The 12,225-nt window shown below is 39.9% G+C and overlaps 1 protein-coding gene across 1 annotated transcript in view; it reads left to right on the top strand.

Moving 5' to 3' along the window:
* UNC5C (unc-5 netrin receptor C) overlaps window positions 1-12,225 on the top strand; it is a 94,794-nt gene that overhangs the window by 20,766 nt on the left and 61,803 nt on the right. Inside the window, exon 3 of the mRNA XM_026084195.1 lies at window positions 427-570. Within this exon, the coding sequence (XP_025939980.1) occupies window positions 427-570 (144 nt within the window). The remainder of the gene's footprint in view (window positions 1-426; window positions 571-12,225) is intronic.

Below are 12,225 nucleotides of genomic sequence, written 5' to 3'. Positions count from 1 at the left end.
AAGGGAATCATGTAAGTCAAATGATTCTAGGATTTTATGATATTCATATGAAAATAAAACTGGGCTGGATTATCACTTGATGTAAATTGTCCTACAGACATGGTGCAATTTATATCACCTGAGGTGCTAGTCCTCTTGTTTGTCTAACGTTTGCATGGTGTGTGATAAAAGTCAAAATCACAATGGGTAGTTTTTCATTCACCCACTTCTCTTATTATGCAGATAAAATATTGCTTTTTTTTGCTCCACATCCTTATCATGGTCTAGGTTGCTAAGTAGATACTGACGGAGAACTTTAAGTCATATATTATTTGCAAAGTCATACATTATATGACTTTGCAAGCAGTATTCTGTTCCTGCATTTCTTTCCTAGCGCCTCTTGCTCTGTGAATATAATATTGACCAGTGTTAACTGTCCCCTGGCAGGTTTGATTGTCCGAGAGGTGAGCATTGAGATTTCCCGCCAGCAGGTGGAGGAGCTCTTCGGGCCTGAAGATTACTGGTGCCAGTGCGTTGCCTGGAGCTCTGCCGGCACTACCAAGAGCCGCAAAGCCTACGTTCGCATCGCCTGTGAGTATCTCTGCCCTGCACGTGCGGTCAGTGGCGGTTCGGCTGAGGGAAAGCAGGATATCTGTTGTTTGGGAGAGAGATTTGGGGTCTGACCAGTCGGGCTTTGTATTTTCTGCATATTAAAATTCAGGCCTTCAGAAGCGTACTTGAGAACTTCAGTTTATGCTGTTTTTAAGAGCAGAATTTCTTTCTTCTCCGTTGTGTGGGGGGGAAGCAACAAAAGCAGTATCCCATGAGTACAGCAATTATATGTCTGAAGAAAAGTGTCTGAAGCTAATGAGTAGGAGTAGTATCAAAGCAAGCCATGAAACGAGGTGAGAACTGTTCTTTTATATCTGTGCAATCACATAATAAAGCTGCTGTTGCTTAACAAAGGAAAAAGTGTGTTTAGCATGTCACATAAACCCAGCTGGTAATACAACATTGGAAGTGGCCATCTCAACCCTAGTATTTCATCTTTGTTATTCATAGTTGCTAACTGCAGTATTTATTTCGAACCACTTCCAGCTTAGCCCCCAAAAAGACAGGGCAACCAATTCCCTGAAAACAGATCTTCATTTGACTGTACAAATATTTAATGTTCATTAATTTTCAAAGAGGGGCTTTTCTTCGTAATAGAGTAGTCACACTGGGGACTCCCATTTCTCTTTCGCATGATGAGATCCTCTTTTGTATAATGGGAACAAAATATGTCATCCAGAATTGTATCTCTTCCACTGTTTTCACCTCAGCAAAAACGCATTTTGTGAGGAAATCTCATTAGATTTGCAGCATACTTCCATTTCCTGCACAGGGCCTAACATATTGTAATGAGAGAAGAGAATTCTTCCAGCAAAACTAAGATTTTTCACAGACACGCTAGAGCAGGGACTGTCTGTCACTCAGAGCTGTCCATTTAGAACTTGATTCTGCTTTTGTTCTTAATCAGTGAAAAGTATCACAGGGTGAAAGCCTCTTAGCGTAGTTAACTTTTATGTAAGTACCCAGATACAAATCAAGGAGGTTAAATTTAAGTACCCATTTTTTAACACTTTTAGACTAAGTAACTTACTGGCAACAAAGCTGACCTGTACCTTTTGAGTACAGGACTAGCCTCAGAGAAGAATTTCTCCAGGGTGCAGGGAAATTTAAATTATTGTACAGCCACGGACTTCCTGCAAACTTAGAAATGCCATTACATATGTGCATAATGTTTCTCTGTGCCAGGGAACCTTCGAAGACTTTGGGCATTTTCTTTTTCTGTACTGGAACAAAAGAGAGAGATTTTGATTTTTTTCCTGTAAATGTTAGCACTTCAGAGAGGCTTAGCAACGTTTGAAGAGTTTTTTTAAATTATGAGCCCTAAGTTAACTCATTAAGTAGATTTTCATGTCCTGCCAGTTAGCCCTTGACAGATGATCATTGAATTAACTCTGTTTAAAAGTCTGATTATATTTCACTTGAAGATAATGAAGTGATATTAGACGGGTATCTAACTTTTGTGCATTGTCATACCTATGTACTTTATTTATATACAGCACATAATCAATGTATGTGTATATATGCTATTTTATATCAATTGACATTTCTTCCAATGTGTCTATTAATGATGTGAACCTAAATTTCTATTGAAGAAGCTGATAATTTAGAATTTTCTTGTTTTTCTTACCACATGTTGGAGAGAGAGAAACAATCAGTTTCATAATTTTTGTAGTGTCTTGGGGATTTTTTGGAACAGTCTAATTAAAGAAATTCCAAAGTTTTATGTGTCTGTAATTCAGACATGGCTTTGTTTTTTAGTAATTTTTTTATCTTTTCTTCCTGAATTTATCCTTCCTTCCTTGGACGGCTGTGACCCAGGCAAGTCAACTTGACTTCTTGAGAGTTGAAATGTTAGTCCTTCAAACTGCAGATTTTTAAACAGCAACAGAAGCACATTCTCTGCAAAACTGCCTATTTTCAATTCAATAGATTTCCATAAATCTCTCAGGTAATTCAGGACAATTTTTCGGAATTCAGACATATGCTGTGGGGTATATACCTCATACTGATGTCATTATTGTCCACAAGATCACTGTTTTAAACTGCACACTCACTTGTACCAGTGTTCATCTATATAAGCCTTGATTTCAGAGGACTGAATCTGGTTTGTCAATATAATGGCTGAGTCCAATCTAAACTTTAAACACATCTGAAAAGTCTGCTGAAGGTTGCGCTCCGCTTCAGTTAGATTATTATATTTTAATAGCTGAACCTGATGATTTCATCTCAATTTGTTGTACGATAACTAGCCATTCCCAGCACATTAAGAAAAAAGTCTCACCTCTTCTCTCTTATATTCTTCTCTTCTCTTCTCTTTCTTTCTTTCTTTTCCTTTCCCTTTCCCTTTCTCTTTCCCTTTCCCTTTCCCTTTCACTCTCTTTCTTTCTCTTTCTCTTTCTCTTTCTCTTTCTCTTTCTCTGTCTCTGTCTCCATCTTTGTCTTTCCCCTTTTCCTTTTCCTTTTCTTATTCTTTCTCTTTCTCTTTCCCCCTATGACTACCGGCATTATTGTAGAGTTACTGTGTCCTCTCTAGGACCAGAGCTGCACTCCATTAAAACAAACAAACAGAAGAATAGCATTCAACATCTCTGTTCACTGAGCGTGTAATAGAATTAACTGAAAAGTAATTTGAAAGTGTGAAAAATGTGCATCCTGGAAAAGTGGCTTGTATTTGTTTAATGCAGGGTCAGGTGTGTGTCAGAGAGTACATAACAACCCAGTCAATGGAAGTTCTCTGTGAAAATCAATTGCGACATCGCTGCAGCCAAGTAGAGAACTCCAGTAGTGCAGGAAGGGAGTAACCCATAAATTAGGAATGAAGATGCCTCTCTGTTTCAAAGGGTGCACATGCTCGCAATATAAACAGGAAAAGAATCTGACTCGAAAGCCAAGGTCCTGGCTTCTCAAAGTTTTAAGAGCATTTAACAGCATCCAAGCGCTGCGCTCCTGGAAGACAAGTGTGCCAGGAAATCGTTCCCTTCTGTGCAGGCAGTTTCTGAACAGGGGTAGAAACAAAAGGTGATAGAAACATCATTATTTTCAGCTTCTTTCATGTTTCATGCAATTCATTTTCTTGAGGGTTTGGTCTCCCCATGAGACCAAAGCTGAGCTTTTTATCCTCTTAAACTAGCAGATTTGTTGGAATTAATTTTCACTCTGCCGTTCAAGATATTTTCATAAGTTACAAAGTGGGGAAACCAAATGTATACATTGGTGGAGCTGGAAAAATATAGTATAATTGTTTGAGACTTGGGCCTATGAAAGTGCTAAAACACATTTGCCATTTATTCTCCCATTTCCTGTTTACTCTAGGTACATCCTGTCTGGAGCACCAGGAGGCACTAGTATGTTTTGATGCAGTTTTCCTGCTCAATTAGAAAAAAATGTTTATTTTGCGGACAGAGGAAGTTGAGAGTTTAGGTAGCTTTATCTCTACTTGAAAAAAATCAAGCCTAATATAGTATGTTAAAGTGAATTTTATGTAAGAAGAGTGATGTCATTCAACAGATAAAACCTCACAGGGCAAAATTCCTGTTAAAAGGATGAATTGGGCCTGGGTCAGTGTAGCCAAGAGTAGAGTTAAACCTAGTGGAAAAATACACCTTATAAAGACTAAACAATAGCTGCAGGATTCGACCTAATTTTTAGATCAGATGATAAAGGGCTGACTAAGACAAATTGCTTTGAGCCCATGTGCACAAACGGCCTCACTTTCATTTGCTCCAGTCCTGTGTTGGTGTAGCCTCACTGACTCTGTGATGGGAAACCAGTCTGTCCTTGAGAAAATGCGATGAGAATGTAGSCCCTAAATCTGCTTTTGGGTTTTGGATTTGTTGAAAATCTGTAAGAAAATAGCAGCTTTCTCTGTAATTTCTGTTGAATAATCATTTCTGGTATAATGAATCTGGATATTCTCTTCTTTTCCCTTGACTCATTAGCTTAAAATAAGAATTATAAAAAAACAGGCATTTTCTTTTTCATTTAAAAAAGCCCCTATTTATAAGGAATTGTGCTTGTTAATCTTTTATATAATTTGATATTAGTTTCCTTTGTACTTATCTAAAACCCTTTTTCCCCAGATATTTTTTCAAAGGAATGTAGCTAATATATGCATGTCATATACTGTATACTGATAAGATAAATGTGGTACAGAAGAGCAGACTAGTTTACCTGATGGATTATCTCCACTTACAAAGGGCATGCAGTCATACAAAGAAACAGATAAGAAAAAAATCACAGATTCATTACTGACACACAGTTATCTAACCTTGTAGCATTGGGGCCCAGTGCTCTTTATTGCATTGCTGAAGCACCTTTCTTCCTTTGGTTTTCACACACCTGTGTCCCTAATTCAGGCAACATCGTAAGGAACATGATCCTGTAGCCACCAAAGTATTAAAGCACATTGCAATAGATACGAAGTTTGGTGGATAATTGGGATAAGGAGAAAGAGCTGGGAAGGATAAAGCTTGATTGGAAAATGTAGTTGGGAAAGTATGGCCAGGATATGCACCATTTAAAAAAAAAAAAMCACAGGTTTTGTGAACCTTGATAGGTGTGTATGGGAGTTAGGGATAGGACACTAATTCCTTCCTTATGTATCATTTCAGTAACTTTTAATCAACATCTGCTGCTTGTAGTTCATTAAGGGGTGACTAAGCTGTATGGTCTTGAGATGAGATTACTAAAGAGACAACGAGAGATCACAGAAAGGGCAATGCAGAAGTTACCTGATCATTTAACATATCTGATACTAACACTCTGCTGTCACTCCTGAAGGCATGTTTCTGTACTGCTTTCCAAGTCAACAGACATGACTGACTCCCAAACTTCAGGATATGATTGCAGCAGTAATAAATACAAATCACATTGTTTTGTAATACAGTGTAAAGACTTAATAAATGAAGGCAGACATTTATTTCACTGTTAATGTTGCTTGTAAACAAAAGAAAAAAATCTAACTGAATTTGTATGTATTTAATCCCTTAATAGGAGCCTTGAGAATATCCTACCTATGCCGTCATGCCCAAGAAATGAGCATCTTTCACTAGGGTCTGCTTAGTGTCTGAGGGTGAAAGATAGATGCAATCAGGAAGTTAACAAAAGTTTTGGTAGCGATGAGACAGCTCCTAGAGTCAGATTGGTGAATTGGAAGACCAACAATAACAAAATACCATGTTTATACAAATTGTCTTTCATTTACAACGCAGCTTTTAGTGTTTGACTGTCTACCTTACCTTCAGTCCGTTTGTCACCCAGAAAGGGACCTCCTAAGATCAGGCCATTTGAACTTTACAATTATATTTATTTGAAAAACAGGAAATTTAGATTCCATCTTCAATCACCAAATAGGTAAATAACTAAAATGAATACAATTAAGTTTATAAGTTAGTTTGCAGGTTAAGCTTACAAAGAAAAACAAGAAATATTGAACTATCAAGTAAAAATATAAGAAGATGAGGATGGCAGGATCTGTATATGACTGGGAAGCCATCTGCTAAGTGAATTCTTTGTAAAGTTGACTTGTTTGTGTTTTTTACAGTTGTATCAATACTAAATGTGTTGAGTGAGTTCTTCATTATACAGGTAGCCAACATGGAAGCTGTGTTGCAGAAGAGTATTTTGTCTTACCAGCACATGGCTTTACCTGTCTGAACTAGCCCTGGAGTGGAGTGACACAAATTATTTTTCTGAAAAAGTGCAGGCAGTCAATCTCTGTGGAGTCTTCAAGGTTAAGTCTAATTCCCATTTGGCTGAAGATGCCATTGGAAGAATCAGGGCCTGACAGGTCTGAGCCTCCCACTTGCTCAGGCTGTAGATACATAGTGAATAAAAGAGGAGAGACGGTCCCAGGCTCGATTTAGTCATGTAGCTTAGACCCTTGCAAGTAAAGGGCATTCGGCACATATTCAGTGCCTCAGGAAGCAGCCGCAGCCGCCTGTGCCCCACGATTTTATACAAGGGTCTCTGCGGAGGGAGGCGCTCCATTTATGAAAGCAATCGATAGAGGTTTCAGAGGGATTTCCTGGGTTACAGACTGATGATACTGCTGTGACTGTCTCAGTGGAAAGCTGGTTTGATCTAATTAACAACAAAGAACTGGAACCGCACAAGGACAAAATCAAAAAAAGGAGTTTTTTGTACATAACCTTTCCATTACTTATCCACCAGTGCGATTGATCCCTGTACGAAGGTCATAGACTCAGCCATGAACAGAAAAGAGAGGCCAAAGTTTGTCTCATAGCACGTGGTCTCTTACATTTGGAATTGCAATTCACGTTTCAGTCTCTAATGCCTATTTGCAGGAACAGTAGTCTCTTTGTTTTTCGCACCAGAACTGTGGAAAGTGATGGAAGAGGAACAGGCAGGTTTTACAATATTATTCATGTTTCTCTAACTCCACATCAGTCATCTAAGTTTGAGAAATAAATGCAGTGAGGTACGTTTTCATAAGCATATGGATCATGTTTCATTTCATAGAACATCTGTGGAGCTTTCCCACTCTTTTGTCCCCAGTTATTTTTCTGTTTTGGTCTTTTTCTTTCTTATTAGGCTAGGTAAAATTAAAACAGCATTAATCTTGCCTCTTGGGAACATTCTCAGCCATTGGAAATGGACCTGAATTGGTAAGCTGGCGACTCATTGATCCATTAATAATGGTTAAAAAAATACCATGCTTGGTTACCTATTTTCTAGTGTTTTAACCATGTCTCTCCCATATGATGTATTTGGCTTTATGTGGATGTCTGTACACACTTACATGGGTAATGAAGCAGACTGTCTGATGTATGAGTGTAGGTACTCTTGGTGAAGGATTTTTCACTTTCTTAAAAACTTACTTCTCTGAAGGCATACGTCAAATGCACTTCTCTCAATGGCAGTAGTTAATATGAAAGTTGGATAGAAGATAATGGAGTTTTGCTTTCTGTGTGCTTAAAGCTTGCTCATTTTTTTGAAATGTTTGGCATGTTTGTTATAGCAGGAAAGTTGGAGTTGGAGTTACTCGAAAGAGCACAGAATAGAGTAAGGAGTCTTTAAGGTCTACCAAGGGCAGAAATCCATCTTCTCCTGACAGTAATGCTTCATTGTTCTGTTCGTTTCTGGTTTACATCTAATTCCTGGCTGACAAGTGTCCGTTTTTCATGCTCATTCATTAGTCACCCTTGCATTAGCACTGCCTTGAAGGCGTCTGGCCTGCCTCTTATCACATTTCTCAGAAATGATAAAAGATATCCTTAAAGTGTTACCCAACCACCCATCACAGCAAAAACCAGAACAACAGCAAAAAGATAAAATACATTTGATTAAAAAAATGAAGAGGGTCATTCTTTGCTCTTTCTTTGAAGATGACAGCTAGAAAAGGAAGTGGGGAAATGCCATGCGTTCACATAGAGACTATTATATTTAGCAGCTAGAAATGCAACTTTTAAGTTGTTTGTAAGCTACAAATGCATTAAACTTAAAATTAAGTCGTTTAACAGTGCATCAAAACTAAAATCTAATGCCCCTCTCTCCAGAAAGCAGAGAAATTGAGGAATGCAGGTAGCAATATGGTTTACACTGAGATTTTGATTTCCCATCATGCTGTTTCAGTCTTATGCTTGTGGAAATTCTCTCATTTTAATGCAGCTCTGGATACAGCCATCTGTCCTTAACAGACAGGCTTGTGCAGAAGTATTTCAGGAGTCTTGGAGGAAAGTCTCATCTTAAGTATTCTGTAACTGTGCTGCAATACATGCCACAAGAGCCCTGTCTGAATTCACTAAGACTGTACATTAGTAAAGAAAAGAGAGTCTGGCTCAAGGTGGCAGACCAGAATTTTAATTCTTCCCTTCGGTTTCTTTTTATGATGACAGCCTGGAAAGGAAAGTTACAGGTGGGGGAATTGCCTGATGGTGGTCGAGGCTGGCAGAGCCTGGTTTGCCCGGGACAGGACAGAGCTTTCCACCAGGGCTTGCTCCACTGTGGAGGGGGAGAGCTGTGCCAGCAATGTTACCTGGATAACAGGGCGGAGAGAGTATTGCTAACACTGGTAATAAGGGATTATTCTACATTAACAAAACAATATAAGGAAAAAAAGTGCAACTGCCTTTCTCTTCATGTCTTCCCTACTAAAGGCAAGGTTAGACGAGGCTCGCTCTCAGAAATAGGTAGTGGGGCTGCTGCAGGTCTGGGGCTTCAGTATTTCACACTGCCTCTTCCCAGGCAGAGTTCCTAACCTAGAGTGGATCAAATGCTTCATTGTTTTTTTTTCAGGCTTATTTTCCGAAGATTGTTGAAACTTTTTTTTTATGGGATGTATTTTATTTGTCTTTTACCATTCTCTGGGAATATGCGTCCTTCTGTCCTTGATTGCAAGCAATTACAACTTATATGACACTTTGAAAAAGTGAAAAATCTTTTCAAAAACACTGTGCTTGGAAAAGATCCAGAGTCCCTCCACACATTAGCCAGCTCACCCACTCATGATTGACAGTGGGAAATTGCCATGATGTCTATAATTGTTAAATGGGAAAAGGAAGTTGAAGATTGAAGAATTATAAGGAAATCTATGTTATTCACAAAATTCAGACTGCAAGGGTCATAGGAAAAAAAGAAGTATTTCAAAACCCAGTGGTGTCCTAGCATGGTGTTTCATGACAGCTGGAGCAGGTGGGGAAGTTGTTCGTGTAGGCCCTCCGCTTCCTCATCGTTTGAAAAACCCCACCGTACTCGCTTGTTTGTCTTTTGCAGCCAGCCACCCATGTACTCAGTTAGGTAGAAACTGCCCTGCCCAGCTGCCATCTGTAGCTATTTGTAGGCGGCATGGTTGCGGCAGGAGGTGGTGGGTAGTTCTGCCTGGATAAAACTGTAAGCACATGGGAGGAAGCCAACAGAATAGGGTATGAGAGCTCCCTATGCTGTAAATACACAATTATGTACTTTTTTTTTTTTAATGAGTATCATTTACTCAATAGTATCTAATGGCTCCTTTGAGGACATTACTGTCTATTATGTCAAGGCCTCTACTTAGTGTATTTTTAGTTTGTGGATCATTGACCCACTCAAATCCAATGGCGCCTTTAAAGCGTTACCGCACAGCAAGGCTCTGCGAGGTGGGAAGGGAGCGGGGATCTCAAGTGAATTAGCCTCACCTGCTATAACTGTACTGAAACATTTCCCAGGGAAAATGCACTGTTCATATTCAGCAGTTCCAACTGTTGATAATAAAAAGGATAAAGCCTGATTTTTTACTATTATTATACATTTTTTAGGCTAATGCTGTTTACTGGGTTTTTTTAAAGCAAAGCATTGTATGCGCAAGGTGATTATTGTGCCCATATGAGGCTACTGAGATAACTTCAGAGCTCTATTAATGTTTCAGAAAGGTAGGGAGAATAGTAAATCAATGTGTCAAGGAAAAACCTTGGATTATTATCTCTCTGATCTAGCTCTGCTGTACTCATCACTCCATTTCTGAACACCTGAAAGCTCTTATTAATGTACTATTTATTACTATGCTCATATGCTTATATTGCCAACATTGTAACTTTCCCATTTATCCTCAGCCCTGATATTAGAGCACAATACTTCTGTTATAATTGTCCCTATCTTGCACATATATGTACATGTTTGGAGGTGTGCTAGCCTCGCTGGCCTGGGATAACACCAGTGTGACAGGGATGTTGACAGACACAAGCTCGTGAGGTGTCTTCTTCAGAAATTATCACTTGCAGATGTTTGCTCCTCCTCTCTGCCATAAGCTATGCTGCGCCATAGGTGAAAGCCCCCCGTGTCAACACCTGGGGTTAAAGTACTGGATTTTGTGCCATGACGCTGGCATGTGCTTCTCTTTGACAGCTCTGTGGTGGGAAAGAAACTAACCTCCAAATGAGCAGACACCTGGAGGCAGTGATTTCTTCCACTGGCTCAGTAGGATTTGCCAAAGCTCATCGTTCAGTGCCCTAACAGTGGCCATAAATCCCATCCCAGCGGAGAGGCGTCCATCACCCCCCATGCGCGCCAGACAGAGCAAATGGCGCTTGGGGCGTCTTCTCTCTCTGCCGGCTGTGCCGAGGACCAACAGAGATGCCTCAGTTTCTCCAAGGAAATGCATGGGTTTCATGAAGGGATTTTAGAAGTTTACCACGATGTCAGCTTAAGTTAAAATCAACCTGAGCGGCTATGACAGAGCTTTCCATGGTACAACTAGATTGATATTTAAATCCAGTTAGCTGAACCACCTCATTTTCCCAATATAGGATAAGAGACAGAGGCCTTGTGTGATCTGAGGGTGAGTTTCAGAGGGACTGAGTTTGGTGGCAGATGCCCCCATCCTTTTCCATCTGTTCATCTGCCTGCCCCATGTTTTGCCCTTCAGTTGTGCCGATGCCGTTCCTTGTGGAGTTGCCTGTAAATCAGATCTTGGAGGTAGTCTAGATGAAAAATAACACTTTGGATGGGTTATTTGTAGGCTGGTTCATTTCAGTGATCTGGTTTACAGCTCAGCCTAAGGTTATGGCTCCATAATATGAAATATTTGGCTTTTAAATTGTCCCTGCACTGTTTATTTCCAGCATGACACAACTATTTGTGCAGCCACACGGTTAACTGGTTTGGGGAATTGGTCTGACTTCAGAACAAAAAGAAAAAAAGTCACTTTTTTTGCAATGCTTCTTTTTAAAGCCAGACCAGCTCTCTGATATGACTTCAAATGTGGCCACGTGGCCATTTGTGGTGGTGCAAATGCTGCAGAAAGGAGCAGCAGGGAGAAATACCCTGTATCTGCTGCGGCTGAAAGCGCCCCCTCCCAAGCAGCTGCCCTGGCACGAAAGGAAGGGTGCCAGGCTGTGCCAGAAACAGGGAGCCAGTGGTAAGGAGGGAACTTCTCAGGTCCATTTTGCCACCAAATCCAATAAATTGTAAAACAGCCGGAGTGTGCGGCCTTCCAGTATGTTGAACTGGTCTGAGGTTAGGAGAGATGCATTCAATGCCCTCTCCACCTGTACCATTTCTGTGGTGCTGGAGGGGGTTCCCAGCAAAGTTCAGCTCCATGTTATCATTATTGCCATCTATTTAGTGCTACGGGGATAATCAGAAAATGTATACAAATCAACTAAAGCAAATTAACTAAAGGTAATGCATATAAATTAAAAGTCCATTAAATGAACACCTTCACTCATGAGCTTAAGACAACTGAGCTTATGTGCTTTGGTTTCATGGGTTTATGTAATTTTCTTTAAGTTTCTGCAGTACTTCATTGGCATAGTCCACCAAATGTAAATTGCCTGAGAAAAGAACTTCCTTTGATTTTTGTTTTGTGTTTGGCCATGACCTTTCACAGTGAGGTCTTGTCTCCTCACTGGGTTCACATGCTCTACCACAATATGAATAATAAATCCACTATGAAACATTTGACCACCTGATGTTTGAATGAAATGAAAACATGTCCCAGTCTTTTTTAAACGCACCACTTTCCAGGGAATGGATATGCTATTTTCTCTGCTTAGAAAGACCTCTCATGTTTTGTGCGGTATTGCAATCAAATGTAATGTAAACCACTAGCTATTAATACTGGCACTCAATTATTTTTCCTCCTCTCCTCTCCTCTCCTCTCCTCTCCTCTCCTCTCCTCTCCTCTCCTCTCCTCTCCTC

Source organism: Apteryx rowi, unplaced genomic scaffold, assembly GCF_003343035.1.
Source record: "Apteryx rowi isolate R43461 unplaced genomic scaffold, aptRow1 scaffold_63, whole genome shotgun sequence".
Lineage (NCBI taxonomy): Eukaryota > Metazoa > Chordata > Aves > Apterygiformes > Apterygidae > Apteryx > Apteryx rowi.
The sequence above is the reverse complement of the archived record's forward strand: the minus strand, read 5'-3'. Positions and strand labels throughout refer to the sequence as shown.